The sequence below is a fragment of the Monodon monoceros genome, unplaced genomic scaffold (genome assembly GCF_005190385.1).
Source record: "Monodon monoceros isolate NGI ecotype Baffin Bay Population unplaced genomic scaffold, NGI_Narwhal_1 Super_Scaffold_12, whole genome shotgun sequence".
NCBI lineage: Eukaryota > Metazoa > Chordata > Mammalia > Artiodactyla > Monodontidae > Monodon > Monodon monoceros.
This window is the reverse complement of record NW_021703768.1, coordinates 7,058,558-7,080,067: the sequence shown is the minus strand read 5'-3', so window position 1 is coordinate 7,080,067 and position 21,510 is coordinate 7,058,558. Positions and strand designations below refer to the sequence as shown.

Genomic DNA, 21,510 nt, shown 5'->3' with positions numbered 1-21,510 from the left:
GGGGACACCCTCTCGTGGACTGGGTGTCAGAGCCCTAGCTGCCGGAGGGGACACCCTCTCGTGGACTGGGTGTCAGAGCCCCAGCTAGGGGAACGGGACATGGGGGTGGGGGAAGGAAGCTGTCTCAAGTGAGAGGGCAGGGGGAGGGGCTGACAGTTGCAACAGGAGACTGGTTACATGCAGGGTTTCATCAAATAAATAAATATATTTAGGATCATGAGAGCTAAATATTTTTCACTGTTGGTCAAGGGAGCCACAATGGAAAGAGAGAAAACTGGCATAAAACTTATGCTGGAATGGAAATGGAAATATCAGTGTGAAGTCATGCTGTTTAAGATGTAGGCAGATATAAAAATAAATGGAGATGTAAAGCACTTGGAGTACTGACACCCCAATGGCAACGGAAAGGCCTAAAGCCCAGATCTTGCCACTAAATGTCATTCTTCACCAAAAAGAACTAGGGCTCCTTGGAGGGATGGCTGATTTTAGGGTTAGGTCAGGGAGGGCACAAGAGGAACCCAAAATAGCTTGTGCCAGAAATTGAGGAAATGCTCAAAGAATCACAGGGACAAGTCAAAGGTACAGCTTGGAGAGGCACCTGCAGGACAAATCTGAGACCATATGGGCATCAAAATAAACAGTGACAGCAGTGGTTTATAATCTACTGAACATCAGACTACGTAGATACAATCAAGCAAATAAATATATTAAAAGTTTGATGAGAAACAGAATATTTGCATAGTTTCAAAGCACCTCTCCACAAAATATGTACTAATGACAAAGAGGAAAAGAGTAATTTCAAAGCGGAAAAGGCTGGTGGACAGCACCCTGATAGTAATGACCACTGACAATAATGGGACAAAGTAGACGTACACGCCCCTGATAGAACGTGATGAGGACGCACCATCCCTTCTGAGATTCCTGCCAAAATGCATAACTTTAATCTATTCATGAGGAAACACTGGACCCCCCATGTTAAAGGACATCTTAGAAAATAACTGGCCTGCAACCTTCAAAAGCGTTAATAAAAGCCAAAGAAAGACTAAGGAACTGTTCCAGCCAGAAGGAGACCAAAGAGACTTAAGAACAAAGTGCAATGCATGGGCTCTTGTTCTGTAAAGGACATTACTGGGAAAGCTGGAGGAACCAGAACGTCAGGAATTAAACAATGCACATTTCCAGTTTTGATAGCTGCATTATGGTTATGTAGGAGCATGGTATTGTAGGAAGTCCACACCAAAGCAGCTGGAGGCAACGAAGCAACACATCTGGGGTCAACCTATCCTTGAAAGGCTTAGGGGAAAAAATTATCCATACTGGATTTGCAATGTACTGGTAGGTCTATAAATGTATTAGGAATTATACTTTGTGTTTAAATGTGTTAGGAGACATCATCCACAATTTTCAGGTATTAAATAAATTTCCTCAAGTAGATGATAGGTCATAGCCTGAGAATGAATTCTCATTCCTGAAATCACTGTGAAATTACTTCTGAAGTGGTGGAAACCTGACCTTATATTCTTCTGTTCCTTTCAACATTATTCTTATGGAAAAAAGAATGTTTATTCTTTTGCTATTCTAGAATTATCCTATCATTATCCTATCTCTGCCTGTCCACTGATAAGAAGTATTTTTCTTTGTTGGTTTTGGAAATTGAGTAAATAAAAATTTAAGATTACATTCTTTCCACTTTTTTTTTTAACCAATGCAAGAAAATAACAGTGCTAAAAAAAAAACAAACAACAAAAAAAAACCTCAGTATAGTACTTGATATCTAAAATATGCCTGGTTCTTTGTAAATCACTTCTTTTTTTCCTTTTTTTTTTTTTAACCCCATTTGATCTTCACAGGCAGGTATCATAATCCTCATTTCCCAGATGTTTTTTCTAGTCATCTGCACCAGCAGACACTTTCTTTATTCATGAAGGGGCAGAAAAAATAGGTACAAAATGTTCAAGGTATGTGTTCCACGGTAACCCACGACCAGCAAGATGCCATGAGCAGTGAAATATGTATGAGTGCCCTGTTGCCTGTGTGACCAGGACTTTCCTGTAGTGATTTCTATAGTGTAAACTGGCAGAGCAAATTATTATTGTTACATAATATTCTTACATAAATTATTATGTCCTCATTCCTATGAAAAACACACCCATCACCCTGACCTGAATGTGACTACCTAAGGTTGAGCTTAATGGCCCCACTAAAGGGAGGGTGGAAGAATGGAATTTATGGGAGAAAGGAGAAATGTCCCATGAATATCCTCATGGGAGGCTGTGAAATGTAGGAAAAGCAAGTAAAAGCTGGGGCAGAACTCGTGTGAAAAGGAACACTTCTTCCACCTCATCCCGGGCACAGCTGGATTGTTTCATCTTTTAATAAAACACCCACCTTCTCTCTTTCATTTGATTAGTTACTGACCAGCCACCGTGTGTGTCTCCGGCGATGCAGGTTACTGATGTGACTACTCTGCTCTGTCACAGGAAAGACATAGTTCCCTCCACTTCCTGGAGGGGATGCTTCTTAGTAACGTCCAAACAAGTCAATGGGAAACGGGCACCACTGTGCCAGATCAGGAGGTTTACCCTCACTCAGTGCCCACAGAGGACATTTCACAAGTGCTCAGGCTATGCTTAATGAATGTTTGTTGAGCGCTCAGAGACGAGTATTGAGAAAAGGGGTCCCTAGAACGCTTTCCAACTAAGAGCAATTACTACAGACCCAAGGGTAAACCTCCATTTCCATCTCAAGTTTCCAAGTAAAACATTCCTTCAAGTGAAGGACAAACTGGTTTCTGAGACCCTCAGGGCTCAAGCGACCCACGTCTAAAATCCCCTTTTCAACGACAGTGGTGTTCATAACTACTCCTCTCAGCCCCGCTGCATTCTGTACACTGGCTGCATTTGTTACATTTGATTCCAACCCAGCAAATTAAAGCACACTTTTTACAGGTAAAAAAGAGACTGTTAAGAATAAGTGCAAACCACTGCCCCTCATGTCTACGGATGTATGTAACAGGAAATTAAATGGCTTTTTAAATGCTTTTAACTAATTAAATAGGAAGGCTTTGCTGGAATGCCACTTAGCAGTAAAGCTAAATTTGCTGTTGAAGCATTTTAAAGAATTATTTTTTATGTCCTTGGACTTGCCAGAGGATTAAGAAATAGAGAGCTCTTCTGTCCTCTGTAAAGACGGGGTTTTGGAAATCTCTCAGAGAGAGATGGGGGAGAATTATGAATTTAATTATATACGTTGTTTCACTCTAACTCTTAAAACTAAGAGTACTAAATTACAATGTATAATAACAGCTTTTAACCATCAATCAGCAAAATGGAACTGCCATTTCCAATTTTCACTGTTGCTAATTGCTAAGTCACTGCTGATTCCACTGCAGAGAGGGGGGAGTGGCTGGCTACCCATTAGCGACACTCAGGGTCAACATCAGAGAGCAGACCTGGAGCACCTGCCAGGTACCAGCCAACAGGCACACCTTGAACAGGTGTGGTCACCCTGCAGAGGTGGAGGTGCACCTACCTGCCAGACCAGGTGCTCCTTGGCCCCCGGCATTGCAGACAGGCAGATGCTCAGCACGACGGTGTGGGAAGAGGAGGTAAGGACACTGGCGATGATGGCATCTCGCATGTTGAAGGGCAGCATGGTGTACACCACGAAGATGATGAAGAGGAAGAATGACACCTACAGGTGGGGAGGAAGGACAGTGAGAGTCACAGAGAATGCCTGTTCCCAAACGCTCCCCCTCTCCTTCCCATTAAAGGCTGCACAGATCCCCAGGAACCACAGCCATTCAAGAAATAATACTACGACAAAAAGAGGGCATGTTCAAACAAATCCACTGCGTTACAAAAAAGGACTAACTATTGTGATGGAGGGGAAAAAAGGTTCTTTTTCAAAATTTGGGGATTTTCAGTTTTGGTATCCAAACCATTGCAGACATTAGGTGAATCTGAGCACTTCATGGGTATGGATGCAAAGCTGGTCCTAAACTCTCAGAGTTTTGTATCTGTGCTTTAGAACGCACACCTGGATTCTTTAAGTTTTCTGTCAAACTGTTTCGGGAAACTCAGGGAGAATGGATGGCTGCCACCTGCGGGGAGTTGGCAGAAGCAGATGCCAAGAGGAGGGGCATGGAATTAACAAAATAAAGCAGCTTAGAGATGATTCCCCTGTAGTGAAAACAGTTTGACAGTTTCCCAAAGGTTAAACATACAATTACCATGTGATCCTAAATATATACCCTAGAGAATTGAAAACAAGTACTCAAACAAATACATGTACACACATGTTCATGACAGCACTATTCACAATATTAAAAAGGTGGAAACAACGCAAATGTCCATCCATGGATGAATGGATAAACTGCATGTGGTCCATCCATACAACGGAATACTATTCAGCCCTGAAAAGGAAGGGAATACTGATCCAGGCTACCATGTGGGTGAACCTCAAAAACATTATGCTAAGTGAACACAGCTAGGGCAAAAGACCCCATATTGTATGATCACATTGATATGAAATATCCAGAATAAGTAAATTTACGGAGACAGAAAGCAGATTGGTGGTTTTTAGGGGCCTGGGCAAGGAGGAATGTGAAGTAACTGTTCAATAGGGAAAGAGTTTCCTTTGGGGTGATGAGAATGTTCCAGAACTAGATAAAGCTGGATATGGCACACACTGTGAATATACTAAAACCCACTGAATTCTTCCCTCTAAAGTGGCTAATCTATGTTATGTGAATGTCACCTCAATAAAAAAAAATCAATTTGAAACAGCTTAGAGAAAAGTTCGGAATGGAAAAGAAAATGGTTTAGTAGGTAATAAAACAGGCCATTGTCATTATAAAAGAAGCAGAACATCAAAAGGGATAAAAAGGTGATAAATCAAATGGAAAAAAGACCAGGCCAGGGTCAGAAAAATAGGGAACGTGGGGATTTGGTAGCTTCATTCACCACACAGCTCTTCACTCAAAAAATAAGTGAGGCTAAGGAAAGAGCTTGCCCCACTTTTACAGGGTGACCCGAGTTACTTTAAGGAATCCTAAAGCCTGGAATAGCAGGAAGGACACAAGAGACAGGGCACCAGCTGTTCTGCTCGTGTCCGGGTGTAAATTCACAGGAAGGATGCAGGCAAAAGGCTCTGCTCTGGATTTAAAGAGAGGGGAGCTTGGGTGGACGCCAGGCTCATTTCCCGTCCTGCACAGTCAGGAATCTGTACCGCATATTACCATCAAAAAGTAACGGTGCAGATTCTCTCAAGCAGGTTGTCTCAGCCTCAACACTATGGACCTCTGAGGCTGGATAATTCTTTGTGATGGATGCTTTCTGTGCACTGCAGGATGGGCGGCAGCATCCCTGGCCTCCACCCACTGGATGCCAACAGCATCCCCCCTTCAAAGCTGTGACAATTGAAAATGTCTCCAGCCATTGTCAAATGTCTTCCAGGGAGTAATACCACCTCTGGTGGAGAACCATTAAGCTATAGGAAAAGTCTCTTTTAAGAATGAGAAAAACAATTGTTATGTAGCCACAGCTCACTGAGAAAATTAAATTTACTTTGGAATCCCTAATATCCAGCAAATTTACAGGAAACACTTTCAATTAAGGCATTATTATTGCTACATGTAGAATTTATGCCAAACCCTTATATCCTGCAAAGGCATTAAACGAATATTTTCAGGTATCAGAATTGACAATCAATTACAAAAGAAAACCTCTTTGCCAACTACATGTTTTTCTTCTAATGCAAAATCCTTTAGTAGTTCTTTGAAATTAACAAAACTTTTGGACAGCTTTAAAACGCTAACACGATTTCAATTAATACACGCTCTGCAAACATTCTGAGCTTTGAAATGGAAGAACGTGGAAAGCTTATCTGCAGTAGCCAAATGGAGAATAGAGGTGGCAGGTTTTCTGAATACGGTGGCTCCTGTTACTCACTTTTGGATGACAAAAGGAAATTGTTAAAGGTCAGTTAAGCAAGTCATATTCAATCAAGTTTTGGATTTTAGTGGCAGCATCCCAGGAGCAACATTTCGGGAGCTCAGCGAGTGGTGCCTGGGCTGCATTCGGCAGGCTGGATGGAAAGAGTGTCTAGTGCAGTTTCAAGGCCCAGGGGGGGACAGTCTGCACTTTTTATTACTCCCAGAGGGCTCTATTTTTTTTAGCCTGCTTTCCAAAGCAACTTCAAATAGGGCCATATGTAAAACCAAAATGGATTTGCCATATCTAAAAGAATGTGTGAGTAAAAAGGTCCAAAACATTAAACTGATACCAAGCTCATACAAACCAAGCTCATACAAACACACACACATGCACACACCTGGGAGGTTTAACTGATGGCTTAAAGAGGATGCTTTTATATGCATTACTCTACAATGTGCTTTTATCACTGAACTATATGTACACCACAGCCATCTTTCCAAGTCTATAGATGTGAAGGTATTATTTACTTTTTACCAGCTGCAAAATATCCCATAGAAATGGATGCACCATACGACTCCAGAATTTCCTCACTGACGATCACTGTGGCATGATAGGAAGCCCTTATCCAACTGATACAGCAATACTCTCACTGATCTCCTTTTCTCCAGCAGTCTCCTTTCTTTAATCCAGCCAACATACAACTGCTGGATTTCTGATCTTAAGTGCAAAGATCTAGTTAGTTTTTCCTTAGATGAATACTTTCTCTGGCTTACCCCTGTGCTCTGAACACTTTTCTCCAAGGCTTCTTGTGATCACAGAGTAAAGCAGAAACCACATGGCCTGGAGGTCCAGACTGTCCCCAAACTGACCTTTCCATCCTCACCCCCACTCTGCTCTGGAAGCAGCTTGTCTTCCAGCCAACCCTGGTCATCCCCATGTGGTAGGCATGGGGTGCTCGCCTCTAGGTCTGCCATTGCTCGTTCTCAGAATGTCCTTCCTCCTTTTCTTGGCCTGTTGAAATCTTACCTCTTTCTAGGCCCAGTTCATATACAAATTCTTATCATTTCTCCAACACTCTCCAGCTTTCCCCCATCTCACTCAGAGTAAACTCTCAAGACCGGGCAACATCCCACCAGTCCTAGGATGTGGTCTCCTGTGGCCACACTGCCCTCCACTCTGCCAGGTCCCTCCTTCCCTTGCCGTGATCCAGTATCTTTGGCCTCCTGGCTGTTTCTAGGGCCTGCCAGGGGTGCTGCTGCCCAGGTGCTCATCCCTGTGGTGCCCCTACCAGGCTCCCTCTTTCCACTCAGATCTCTGATCAAGTATTACTTTACCTACCAGACTTAACGGACTGCCCTGCACAAAAGAGCAAACCTCCCTTCCACACCCTAGTCCTTGTCACCTCCTTTACCTTATTCACAACATTTATTTATAGTTCTGGGTTTGTTAATCTTCTCCCTCTGCACAGTGAAGATGAAATGACATTGTAAGGGCAGGAACTTGTTTCACTCATAGCCAAGTCCCCAACGCCAAGGCGCACAATGGTTAACACGTGGTAGGTGCTCCATAAATATTTGCTGTCTGCACGAAAAACTCTATTATACGTCCCAATATGACCTAAACTACATCCACGTTATTAGCATTTTCTCACTAAATGCATCTCTAAAAATATCTCACCATCTTCCTTGATCCAATGGGCCTCCCCATTAACTACAGCCATATTAAATTTTGAATGATTATTTCTCTACTGATCAAAAAACTTAAATGAACAGACATCTATCAGCTGTCTATGGCAGGCAACAGCAGACACTGGATCGAACAGGAAATGGCCCCTGTTCTCAGGGCACCTCCTAGTTTACCCTCCAGGAGTCCTTGAGCCCTAGGAAAAAATATGTATCTTATTGTTTTAGCATACAACTAGAAATGCAAGGTCTTAGTAAAAACTGCCCAAGGAAAAGATAGAGTTTTTGAATATATTGATCTAATTGAGCATTCTGGAAGGTAAGTTCTAAATTCAAAATAAAAATTTCCTCTTTGAATGTTATTTCCACCCCAAAGGGTTGTTGATTTTGAGAATATTTATATGATTTACTAATTCGGGGCATCTTTAAAACTTTCTGGAAACATAACTATAAAGCTATTAAGCCAGAAATGTGCTTTAACTTTTAAAAAGACAAAGCACACAAGCTATATTTACCTTTTCATGTAGATTAGTATTTTATTACCTTGTTCCTTGATCATACTTTACATAAAGATTACTTTAAGTCACTCTTACATTTTTTAGTGCAAATATCACAACTGTGTAAAACAGTACTTTCTTTAATTGGGGAATCCTGTCATACCAATTTTTAGTGCTAAAGCATCCGTGTGTGTTAAGGCTTCTTTGAGTGTCTCTTTATGATCACCCTGCTTTTCAAATTTAACTTTGAATTTAACTCCATCTCTCCTCAGCCGAGAGACGGAGGCTTACCCACGAGGACTAACCAAGGGGAAGGAGATACACACACACACACACACACACACACACACATACATATATATGTATATATATAATGTCATATTATTCAGCCATGAGAAAGAAGAATATCTTGCCCTTTTTAACAACACGGATGGACCTTGAAGGCATTATGCTAAGAGAGATAAATCACAGTGAGAAAGACACTGATGATTTGTTTATATGTATGATATCACTTATATGTGAAATCTAAAAAATTCAACTTGTAGAAACAGAGTACAATGGCGGTTACCAGGGGCTGGGAGTGGAGAAATGGGGAGATGTTTGTCAAAGGGCACACACTTGCAGTTATAGGGCGAGTAAGTCCTGGGGATCTAAAGCACAGCATTGCATTTACAGTTAACAACATTATTATATACATCAAAGTTGCTAAGAAATTAGATCTTAAAGTTCTCACCACAAAAAAGGAATGACAATTATGGGACATGATGGTAATCAAAGTGATCTTTTAAAATGTTAAAACTGACCATGTCACTCCTCCTCTGTTTATATCCCACCATTGGCTTTCTACAACACTAAGAAAAAGTTCAAAGTCCTCGGCATGCCAATATGGGTTCCTCATGATCTGGTCTGGCTGATGTCTCTAATCTCATATCTCACCAACTCCCATCACCCCACGTTCATAGTCCCTCCATACTAGCCTTATTGATGTTCCTCCGACAACCTCAGGGCCTCTGCACTTTCTGTTCTTCTGCCTCAAATATTCTTCCTTGGATCTTCCCTTGGCTGGCTTCTGTCATCCAGGACAGAAGCTCAAATATCACCTCCCAGAGAGAATCCCACTAACTCTGTATCTAAATTATCACCCCCATTCGTCCTCTAGCTAATCACCCTGCTGAACGCCTTCCTGTCATTATTGGAATCTGAATGCTTATTTTTATATTTTTCTCATTTTTATTTTCTGTCTTTATCCATACAAATGTAGGCTCCATGGGGACAAGGATCCTGTACGGACCTGAGAATAGTACCTGGCACATAAAGATCTCAACACATACGTGCTCAAGGAAAGAAGGGATGAAACATTTCAGGTGTAATTGCACACGCAAGTTCCGAGCAGGGAAGCAAAGGGAGCTGATTGATTAGAGGCTTGTGCTCCACGGTGTGTAACTCAGGGGTGTGAGCCTGGCTCTACAGACCTGCATACAGCATGATGGATGACACTCATTTTTATCCCAGCTCATCTTAACCTCTCATCAGTAACAAGGATATAACTAAGAGCAGTAGAGCGTCACAGCTACACATTCATCATTGAAAAACCCTAGTAATGAAAATTAAGCCAGCTCCTAGTGTCAACAGTGTGTTCGGTGCCTCTGCTAACCTGTGAGTGTCTGATGACTTCTGCCTGGGTGTATGTGCGGTCTTCCCACCTCTCCCCAGTTCATTACTGGTCTTGGCTGATGGTCCTTCAGGGTATGGGAGGTACAAGCTTCCTCAGCACATCCATTATGCTCCGTACCAGTAACAACCCTGAATTGTCTCTTGCTCTGTGGAGCTCAGATCCTTGTTACACCAACTGTGGGCCTTGCACCCGATCTCAGCCTCACCTGGGAGCTTGTCAGAAATGTGTGCTCTTAGGCTCCATGCAAAGTTTACTGAATCCGACTTTGTATTCTAACCCTGTTCCCAGGTGGTTGCCTGGGACCCATACGGATCTGATGGGCTCTGGGTGGGTTCAGTGGTCAGCGTTAGTCTTGCTTGTGGCAAAGACTGCAGAGAGTTTCCAATATGCCAACCAGATGGACACACAGGACAAGGGAGATGTGTTCACCTCTGCCACACTGCTCTAATCAAAGTCTGGTCCAAAGCAGACACTGAGTTAATCAGTGAATCAGTGAACTATGAGAAATGATTCATCTTTGACTTTGTTATTAGATCTTTTTTTTTCTTTCTTTTTTTAAAAATTTTGGAGTATAGTTGATGTAAAATATTGTGCTAGTTTCAGGTGTACAGCAAAGTGAATCAGTTATACTTATACATATATCCACTCTTTTTTAGAGTCTTTTCCTATATAGGCCATTACAGAGTACTGAGTAGATTTTCCTGTGCTATACAGCATGTCCTTATTAGTCACCTATTCTATATATAATAGAGTGTATATGTCAATCCCAATTGCCATTTATCCCTCCCCCCCAAGCCATTAACCATAAGATTGTTTTCTACGTCTGTAACTCTATTTCTGTTTTGTGAGTAAGTTCATTTGTACCATTTTTTTAGATTCCACATAAGCGATATGACATGACACCGTACATAGAGTATCCTAAAGATGCTACCAGAAAACTACTAGAGCTTATCAGTTAATTTGGTAAAGTTGCAGGATATGAAATTAATACACAGAAATCTCTTGCATTCCTATACACTTACAACGAAAGATCAGAAAGAGAAGAAGACAATCCCATTTATGATTGCATCAAAAAGAATAAAATACCTAGGAATAAACCTACCTAAGGAGGCAAAAGACTTGTGCTCAGAAAACTATAAGATACTGATGAAAGAACTCATTATTAGATCTTATTTCTTGAAGTCTCCAGGCCAATTTGATTTTAAAATAGAGACCAATCTAAATAATTATTTATTTCCAGCTTCATTTCTACTAAATAAGCAAAAGGGACCAGACCAACAGATACTAACGACATGTGATGTCTGGGTCATTCGACACACCTTCCTCCATGTTGTCACTGCCCCAGCCTGTTGCTTCCATTTTCCTGATGGAAGCACTCGTTTCAGAGGAAGGAAATGAACTGTCCATTTGAGTCATCAAATAGTATCTCTCATTCAATTCTGAATAGTTAAGTAGAACTCCATCTTTCTTACTATGAAAGATATACTTAGAAATTCTTGGAAATTAACTCTATACTATACAAAAACATCTTTAATGACCGTAATTCAGGATAAAACGCAGGTACACCTTGAAGACTCAATGATAGAAAAGATTCTATTTTTCTTCTGCAGATATTTTTGGACAAGAATATTTTCTGAATATCGACTCTATTTTTACAGAATATGAAAACATATCTTTAAATGTTATATTATTAAGGGAAAGAATACATATGATGTTCTTTGATGGAAAGCCTGGGCTCCAAAAGAGTAATGATGAAACCATGAATCACTGGGTAGCTTTCATTCTTCTCCTGAAGATGTTTCTCAGAGTTAAGGGAGATTGATGTTGGAATCAGAGGTAAAACAATAACTTTCACTGTGCCTTTTTTTAATTTAAAATAGGTGGGAGGTATATCATAAATTTTAAAAAGCTTGAAAAAGAGAGAATAGTAGGAGGTAAAAAAAAAACTAATATCCTAGCACAAAGGCAGCCTGCCATCTTCACCAGCGAATTTGGACAGTTCTGTCTGTCCAGACCCTCAGCCCCTACTTTGAGACGGTGATGACTAATGCAGTTTCCTGATTTCTTTTCCACGGTCACTTCTCTTCCTCCTGTTTACTTGTTTAGACCTGGGTATCCATCTACTTATATGTTTCATATTCCTTTCTTCATCTTTCATGCATTCATTTATTCACCAGTATTTAACTCTACAATATATGAAGCATTTTGTTACCTATCATGGATAATACAGGGTCCCTGTTCATAAGACACTTGAAATTCCTTGGAGTGAAGGCCAATTTCCAAACTTGTCCATTTGTTTCCTGTACCTTCTTTCCCCCCTCATACTCACATAAAGATGGCAGGGTCTGTCTGCAAGTCTGATTTGCTTAGAGTTAAAAATATGTAAACTTTCCACCAGTAATTAGCAAACTACTTTGTCTGAATATGAGCTACCGTCCTCATTGTTAAAGCATGTAAACTCTGTTTCTTGGGTCTGGAAAAGTAGTATAGTGTTCCAACATTATCCTCCTGTTTCCCAGAGTACCTCTTCAGTTTTTTAAAGATTTCTTTGGGATGGTGGTCACTTGGTCAAGATAAAAATGAGAACACAAGGCATTCTTTTTTTTTTTTGCGGTACGCGGGCCTCTCACTGTTGTGGCCTCTCCCGTTGCAGAACACAGGCTCCGGACGTGCAGGCCCAGCAGCCATGGCTCACGGGCCCAGCCGCTCCGCGGGATGTGGGATCTTCCCGGACCGGGGCACGAACCCGCGTCCCCTGCATCGGCAGGCGGACTCTCAACCACTGCGCCACTAGGGAAGCTCCACAAGGCATTCTTGAACTTTGCTCAGTTAGGCACAGTTTCCTAATGTAGAAGATGTGGTCACAGTTCTTTCTTCTCACCTTGCCCTTGCCATGGAGATCAGAAGATGCAGTATTCATCTCTATGGCATTGACTTTGGACTTGGTCATGAGACTTACTTTCAGTAATGGGATATGGGCTGAAGTGACAGCAACCAGTTCAGAACTGAGGCTTTCAGGGGCTTCAATTCATGTTTCTGCCTGCCCTCTTGGATGTCTGGTCTTCCACAATGAGAAGGACATGGCCCAGAAAGACACATCTCTTTAAACTCGGTCTGGATTAAAGACAATGGAGTAGATCTGGACCCAAAACAAAGTCTGGAATATATCCTACCTGCTGAGCCTGGGTAGGGCCAACAGAGATCAGACAAATCTAGCCAACCTGCAAACTAGTGAGTATGAAAGAGAAAATACATGATTACTGCTACAAGCCACCTGGATTTGGGAGTTGCTTATTATTCAGAATTATCAGAGAAGAAACCTGACTAAAACAGCAGTTGGTATCAGAAGTGATGTTCTACTTTAATGAAAACCTAAAATATAGGTCATTGCCTTTGAAACTTCCAAAGAATTATTATGTTAACCTATTGGCAAAATAATCAGTAAGCATGGCTTCTAAGAAAGCCATTTACCAAAATGTCCAGGCTCCATACGGTCTTGGAATTGCATGAAAAAGTCTTTGGAAACAACAGGAAAAAGAACTGAGAAAAGGTAGAACGTTCCCAGAAATAGCTGTTAGTATGTAGAAAGAACATCATCCAACCTAAAACTGATATTGTGACGATCTCAAAATACATTACAAACAGGATCTATTGACAAGTATTTTCTTATTTTACAATTGGGAAGATCAAGGTGCTGAAGGGTTAAGTATTTTGTCCAGAGTCATAAGGCAGCATAAAAACAAGCCATGATCTTCTGCTGAAGCTAAAACATTATTTCACCATAATTCCTGAAGGTTAACAGGACAACATAAGGTGAGCATTGTCCGGGGTATTCATGTTATTCAAAATAAAAAGAACCTTGAGAATCCATCTGCTCTACCAAACAGCTTGCTCCAACACCAGGAAGTCCTTCTCCTTAAAAATTATTTTCCTCATCAAATGCAAAGAAAGAAAATAGCAAGTTCATTTGGAAGCAATCAGGTAAAATGATGTCTATCAGAAATTGTCTACTTAATATTTTTTCTAGTACATGGTTAGGAAAAAATAATGTGCTCTTGTTTATGTTTTCCTTTTTTGTGAAAAAGCTTTTAAGTTTCATTAGGTCCCATTTGTTTATTTTTGTTTTTAATTCCATATCTCTAGGAGGTGGGTCAAAAAGGATCTTGCTGTGATGTATGTCAAAGAGTGTTCTGCCTATGTTTTCCTATAAGAGTTTCAGAGTGTCTGGCCTTACATTTAGGTCTTTAATCCATTTTGAGTTTACTTTTGTGTATGGTGTTAGGGAGTGTTCTAATTTCACTCTTTTACATGTAGCTGTCCAGTTTTCCCAGCACCACTTACTGAAGAGGCGGTCTTTTCTTGTATATTCTTGCCTACAAGACGAAAAGACAACCCTCAGAATGGGAGAAAATATTTGCAAATGAAGCAACTGACAAAGGATTAATCTCCAAAATTTACAAGCAGTTCATGCAGCTCAATATCAAAAAACAAACAACCCAATCCAAAAATGGGCACCTAAATAGACATTTCTCCAAAGAAGATATACAGATTGCCAACAAACACATGAAAGAATGCTCAACATCACTAATCATTAGACAAATGCAAATCAAAACTACAATGAGGTATCACCTCACACCAGTCAGAATGGCCATCATCAAAAAATCTACAAACAATAAATGCTGGAGAGGGTGTGGAGAAAAGGGAACCCTCTTGCACTGTTGGTGGGAATGTAAATTGATACAGCCACTATGGAGAACAGTATGGAGGTTCCTTAAAGAACTACAAATAGAACTACCATATGACCCAGCAATCCCACTACTGGGCATATACCCTGAGAAAACCATAATTCAAAAAGAGTCATATACCACAATGTTCATTGCAGCACTATTTACAACAGCCAGGACATGGAAGCAACCTAAGTGTCCATCGACAGATGAATGGATAAAGAAGATGTGGCACATACATACAATGGAATATTACTCAGCCATAAAAAGAAACGAAATTGAACTATTTGTAGTGAGGTGGATGGACCTAGAGTCTGTCATACAGAGTGAAGTAAGTCAGAAAGAGAAAAACAAATACCGTATGCTAACGCATACATAGGGAATCTAAGAAAAAAAAAGAAAATGGTTCTGAAGAACCTAGGGGCAGGACAGGAATAAAGACGCAGACATAGAGGATGGACTTGAGGACACGGGGAGGGGGAAGGGTAAGGTGGGACGAAGTGAGAGAGTGGCATGGACATATATACACTACCAAATGTAGAATAGATAGCTAGTGGGAAGCAGCCACATAGCACAAGGAGATCAGCTCGGTGCTTTGTGACCACCTAGAGGGGTGGGATAGGGAGGGTGGGAGGCAGACACAAGAGGGAGGAGATATGGGGATATATGTTTATGTATAGCTGATCCACTTTCTTATACAGCAGAAATTAACATACCATTGTAAAGCAATTATACTCTAATAAAGATGTTAAAAAATAATAATGTGCTCTTTGATGATTTTTTAAATCATTCTTTTTTCAGAAGGTAGCAAATAGATTTCTACTTTCTGAGCTTATATTTTTACAAAAGTGACTGAACATATTCATCTCTCTGTGGCCCCCTTTTTGTGTGTAGCAGAATGGACCAGGAGCTCACCCTTCAAGTGAAGAATTTCCCATCCTTCCAGTCTGGCAAGTGGATATCAGACAGTCAAGGACAACATATCTCAATTTCAACCTTTCCTGCTGCAGTTATATCAACTTCACTTTCATTAACGTCCAGATTTAAATTATACAGTATGCTACCATTAAATCAGCATTGTGTTCAAAGGTCATGTGTTCAAAGACACTCACAGCCTTGAGCAGCTAATGTTATAAAATAGACAGCAATGCATTTCTACTCTAAGTAATCTCAGGGATTACTTATAGTAAGACTATCCAGACAATTCCATTAACAGAATTAATCAGTCAAATATCATGATATACTGGCTTCTTTTAAACAAGTTGTTTGGGTAAAAATAACCGCAGTCTTAATTTGTTTATCTTTCTCTTTCTAGTCAAATGTCAGCTGTTTCATTCTACCTTTACCTCCAGCTTTTAAGGAACTGGGATAAGAGCCTCACTATTTGTATTCCCAGTTTATGATAACCTAAATTTTGCATGTATGTATATTTCGAAGCTTTAAATCATCAGCTTATCTATAGAAACACCAAAACCTGATCTGCCATCCTTTATGTGTATGAACTGGCCATATTTTCAGGGTACATAATCTTTTTAAAAATTGTTTTCTTTTTTTACGTTCCTCCAGTTGTTTAGACAAGCACTTTACTGAGGAGTTGGCACCATGCTAGGCTGATTCTATGGCTAATGGGCTGTGCCATAAGCAAGTACTACCTCAATTCTACTCAGTAAAGGAAAATACTGTTGCATGAAACAATTTGGAAAAGCAGTATCAGTACTTCAATAACAGGTAGGTTTCGTAGAAGAAATGGTGTCCTGGAAAATCACTTTGAATAATAAAATTTTAGAAGAACAACAGCAAAAAAAAACCAAAACAGTAAGGTCCTCATAAAAAAAATAAAATGTTATGTAAAAGGGCTTTTATTTATATTCACTGTTTTGGTCTTTATGAATATTCATGCCCATATTCTTTTGAAACATTATATTTATTTAATTTGAAAGGCCAGTGCTTCAGATGAGAAAAACTCATGCGGGGAAAATGAGTGAATTATTCATCTAAAAACAAATACTCCATTTTCTACTTGTGTGTTCAACATCTACATAAATCAGCATCTGGGTGAAGCAGTGTGTTTGTACAAGGGGGGTCTTGCCACAAAAAGACCCACCAAGCTCTAAATGCCTCTGTTTGCTTCTTCTCTCATTCTGAAAGAGGAAAATATTAAAGGGGAGAATGCATATGCCTGAGCTGTAAAGATGAATTATTTCTGTGTCCGTGTTGGCTCTGTGAGGCTTTCAATTCTTGAATTACACAACTTCCTGAAACAGCTCTCAACTCCAACCATCTCACGGCGGCTGCCTGTTAATAATTCCTTATGTTCCCTCCTATATGTCAGTGAAAATAGGACGGTCTTCAGAGCAGGTCTGTTCTACAGCAATAATTTCATTCTGGAACACCAGAGCTGCTTTATTTGGCTTTTTTATTTACCTATTTTTTTCACAGAAGGGTCCAAACCGTCACCACCTGTCCCGTCAGCAGTCCTCTCACGTTTACATGGGGCATCACGGTTTGCACAGGATCTGGTCTTTCTAAGCATTATTTTAAAGTCTCAGGATTATTAAGTTTGGGGCTTATGTCACACTTTTATGACATGCTTCATGGTATTTAAAGAAACATGATTCCATCACCAGTATCATGAAAACCAGTAGTAAACTGTATGCTGTAACAGGCTTTGCCTCACTTTTAAAAAAAAATTTTGGCTGCAACTCGCAGGATGTGGGATCTTAGTTCCTCAACCAGGGATCGAACCTGCACAGCCTGCAGTGGCAGTGAGGAATCTTAATCACTGGACCGCTGGGGAAGCCCCATGGCCTCCCTTTAAAGTCACTGCAAAAACGAAAAAGCACCACACATATTTCTGGCTGAACAATATTTATTTTTTTGAAGTGATAACTCCCCTATTACTACCTAAACATTAGTAACTGCATGTAAATCCCCGTTCACATAGGCACTATGTTCCTGAGAGCAATGCTAACTAATCAGAAATGGGAAAGTTTTACACTCTGGATATTTTCATAATTCTATTACTTTGAAAACGCTTACGTTAAAATAGACTCAATAGGTTTTATTTAAAAGAACATTCCATTCTAGATTCTGTAAAATTTGATATTTGGATCTGTGTTTGGGTCTATTTCAGTTTTTTTTTTTTTCTGGTTCATAGCTGACTTGGGCTCTGTCCTTTAATAAGTGTGTCTCTTGATCTAAGAGGGAGAACACCAGGTAGATGGACTCAGATCAAGGGCACTGAGTCATAATGGCCTAGGCTGATACTGTTTCCAGAAGCCTACTAGGTGGTTCTCTCAATCCCGAAAGGCAAGGAAACTGAGACAGAGCTTCACATGAAAGCATATCTACATCAAGGGCACAGCTAAGACTTTTGCTAAACTTGCCTCTTGTTGATTTTTTTTTCTTCATGGCTCATGAACACCCACGAAGGGCAAACCTGGGGAAAGCAAATATGAGGTCATTCTGCTCTTAATAAACTCATATCTTCATCATGCTGTTCTCTCTTCTTGAAATACCATCCCTGTCCTTAAAAAACAAAAGGGGGTTAAATCTTGTACTTAAGGATCTGTCTTTATTCCACTGCTAGGCTGATGTGTCCCATCAGGGTGCCCATGTGCACACTGCACCCTCTCTTAAATTCCAAGAGGCTTCCCTGGGTGGGGACTGCCCTGGACTTCCCTGGGTGCTGCCCTCCTCCTAACAATCATGCAGCCAACACACCCTTGTGACAAGCGTAGGAGAAAGGGTTATCTGATGGGATAAGGAAACTGACTCAGAGACAGGAAGCACCGTGCCCAGGGCCACTCTAACAGCAGGAGGCAGCACTTGGGTTGAAACCCTGGGGGTCTAGTGCCAGTGTCTACACCCCAGTACCGCCCTCGCTTGCCTCTGAGCTCAGCCCCAAACCAGCACATGGCTACTGACTGATGTGAGTTGAGGACTAAGCCCATCTTAGAGTACTAGAGGTAGAAGAAAACATACGATTGGTTTCTTACTGTCTCCCTACTTACCAACTTTTTTGTGTGCACTTTAGTTACTAAGTATTTTATTATATTACATAATTAATGGCACACTTCTCAGACACTTTTAATATCTTGGGAGGAGATTTTTAAGAGCAAGGGAAGGCACCTAGGACAATGTCATGAATCCAGCGGAAATCAAGAAACAACTACTCTGGGCAAAGATGGGGTCCAATGAGGTCAGATGTCATTTCCTTTATTCCTTCATTAAGCACCTACTGTGTACCCAGCTCCACACTCCACACAGATACATCAGGGGGCAAAGGGCACTTAATTTGGCTCTCATGGAACTGGTGCGCCTCAGGGACCAGAGAAGCAGGCAGCTCTGACATGGGGGACAGGCATTTGTAGACTCAGGGAGTGCCACAAAAAACCCAGACAGGGGACAGCTTTATCTCAGAGAATAACATTCCAGGGTGAAGGGACCATGTGGGCAAAGCCTGGAGGTGACACAGTCTAGCCACAGGAAATGATTTTGCTCTACTGGCTTCCAAGCACTGCACTGGATCATTTTAATTGTGCCAAGTGTAATATACATTATTGGTATCAGTGAAAGCCCGTTTAGACCAGGGTCATTTATTCTTGTACTAAAAGGCTTCTGCAAAGCTGCCAGGCACATGAATGTGTGGGTCATACCAGAAGCGTAGCTGCTCCATAGACCATGAGCATTCCGCTCAGCAGTCCCTAACAAGTCTGCATCTGAATCGTCTCCAGACGCGGTTTCCTCTGTCCCTAGCCATCCTACCTCTTTCTCCTGGACCCATCGGCCAAGGAGACCACACTCTCAGGCTGGAATCAGAAGGCGAGCGATGCTCGGAAAGCAGGCAGCCCCCAGCCTGCCCCACTGGCTGGGAAACTATGGGAACAGAGGTGACTTCCAGGTGGGAAAGGCAGCCTGAAACAGTAGGTCCATCCTCCGCTCTGTCCTGGAGGAGGCTTGACCATTCCTAGTGGGTGAGAATGCTCAAAGCGGGGTCTTCTGCCTGGCCTCACACTTGGGGCGCTGGCAGGAGACTGGCTCTAATGCTGCCCTGTGAGGGGGGCAGGGGTTCGACTCCGAGGTGCTATGGGTGATCTTGAACATGGATGACAATTTCTTTTTCTCCATAATTTTTAAAATTTATTTTATTTATTTACTTTTGGCTGCATTGGGTCTTCGTTGCTGCATGCGGGCTTTCTCTAGTTGAGGTGAGCGGGGGTTACTCTTCGTTGCTGTGCGCGGGCTTCTCATGGCAGTGGCTTCTCTTGTTGCAGAGCATGGGCTCTAGGCCACGTGGGCTTCAGTAGTTGTGGCACGCAGACTCAGTAGTTGTGGCTCGCAAGCTCTAGAGCGCAGGTTCAGTAGTTGGTGGCGCACGGGCTTAGCTGCTCTGCGGCATGTGGGATCTTCCCCGACCACGGCTCAAACCCATGTCCCCTGCATTGGCAGGCGGGTTCTTAACCACTGCGCCACCAGGGAAGTCCCTGGATGACAGTTTCTGAGAGTTTTTTCTTCTAATTATTGTTGCTGGCTTTCCATAAATGTGGATTTAAACTCTGTTCTGCAATGACACGTAGGCATCAGAACCAGGAACCGGGCGAGCAGGGGGCTGGGGGGAGCTCCTTATTCATCCTCCAGCCTGGTCCCGTCTCCAGGGTACAGTCACAGTGTGGCTGGCCCCGACATCCTCCCCTAGGTGCACCCCCCACATTGAAGCAATACCCCATCTCTTGAGGGTACCCCTAAGGTAGGAGATAGACAGGCCCCAGGCTGAGCAGCTACAGGTGGTCTCCTGCTGGTCCTTCGAGGTGGGATACCGGTGGGAGCATAGGGCCCTGACTGGGTGCATTCTTGTGGATTTCCTGGCCTGACACATGCACAGAGAAGACCTCAGTCTAGGGGAAGGACAAAAGGAGGGAGAAGATGCCAGCTAGAATCCATCTTGGCTGAGAGATAAGTACCCATACCAGGACCAAATATGGAGTTGACTGGCCAGAAAAAAAAAAAAAAAAAACCGATCTTATATAAGCAACCTAAGCCGTTCCCATTGTGTGCAACTCACTCAGAGCTCACCTGTGTGCTCTTTCACACGTCTTTTGTTTTTCCCACATGCACTTTGCTTCTAATAAACACTTTTATCTTTTTCACAATCTTGGTCTCTTTGCTGAGTTCTTTCTTCAAAGAAGACAAGAAGCAAGGTCCTTCTTTACACCACCGGAATCAGTCCCAGCATAGGAGGGGACTCTCTGTGTCTAAATGACTTCATATCACGTGGCATTAGGCAAGTGTCTCAGTGCTGTGACTGGGTGGTCGTGTGTCTCTCCCCTGCTCCATGAATATTCCCACCAGGGGACCCAACCTGAGAGCTGGGACTACAATTCCAGAGGCCACGGGGCCTGCAGGCTCTGTACTGCCAGGACAAGCAAGGTTGACAGTGGGCTTAAAGCAGAGTGGGTCCAGTCTCTCCAGTAGTCTACCTCTGCCTTCCCCTGCACCATCTGGTTTTCCTTTGGAAGAGAATTTCAAGCCGTTTTGTTATTGGAAAGAAGAAAAACATTCTCTGGGTTGGAGGACTGTAAACATCTACACTTATATCACGACGGTTTCTCTAAGTCTCTCACCAGCTACGGTATTTCCTAAAAGTTATTTCTCAATTTTATTGTACCCCAAAACTACCTAATTTCCTCTCAAGCCAGATCATATTATTTAAAAGCATATAACTTGAGTTTACATTTTAAAAGATCTGTGATTCTGTTCAAAAAGCATCAGTATCTTCATAAAATAATTTCTGTTGAATAGTAACATCGTTTTAGGTCTTAGGGTTGTTAATTTTTTGAAATTCTTTGGCACATTGAAGTGTTTCTGTTGAGTTTGTTTCCTATAAGGAGAGACAGGACCTGTAAGGAACCAGCCAAGTTTCACATTAGCTTGTACATTCCTCCTTCTTCACATGCGAACAGATACTAGAACCAGCACTAAATGAAACCTCATGTC

General features: G+C 41.7%; 1 protein-coding gene across 2 annotated transcripts in view; it reads right to left on the bottom strand.

Moving 5' to 3' along the window:
* Positions 1–21,510, bottom strand: part of ADCY2 (adenylate cyclase 2) — a 433,385-nt gene that overhangs the window by 321,749 nt on the left and 90,126 nt on the right. For both annotated transcript variants that reach the window (XM_029217111.1, XM_029217112.1), the window contains exon 3: positions 3,532–3,693. In XM_029217111.1, the coding sequence (XP_029072944.1) occupies positions 3,532–3,693 (162 nt within the window). The remainder of the gene's footprint in view (positions 1–3,531; positions 3,694–21,510) is intronic.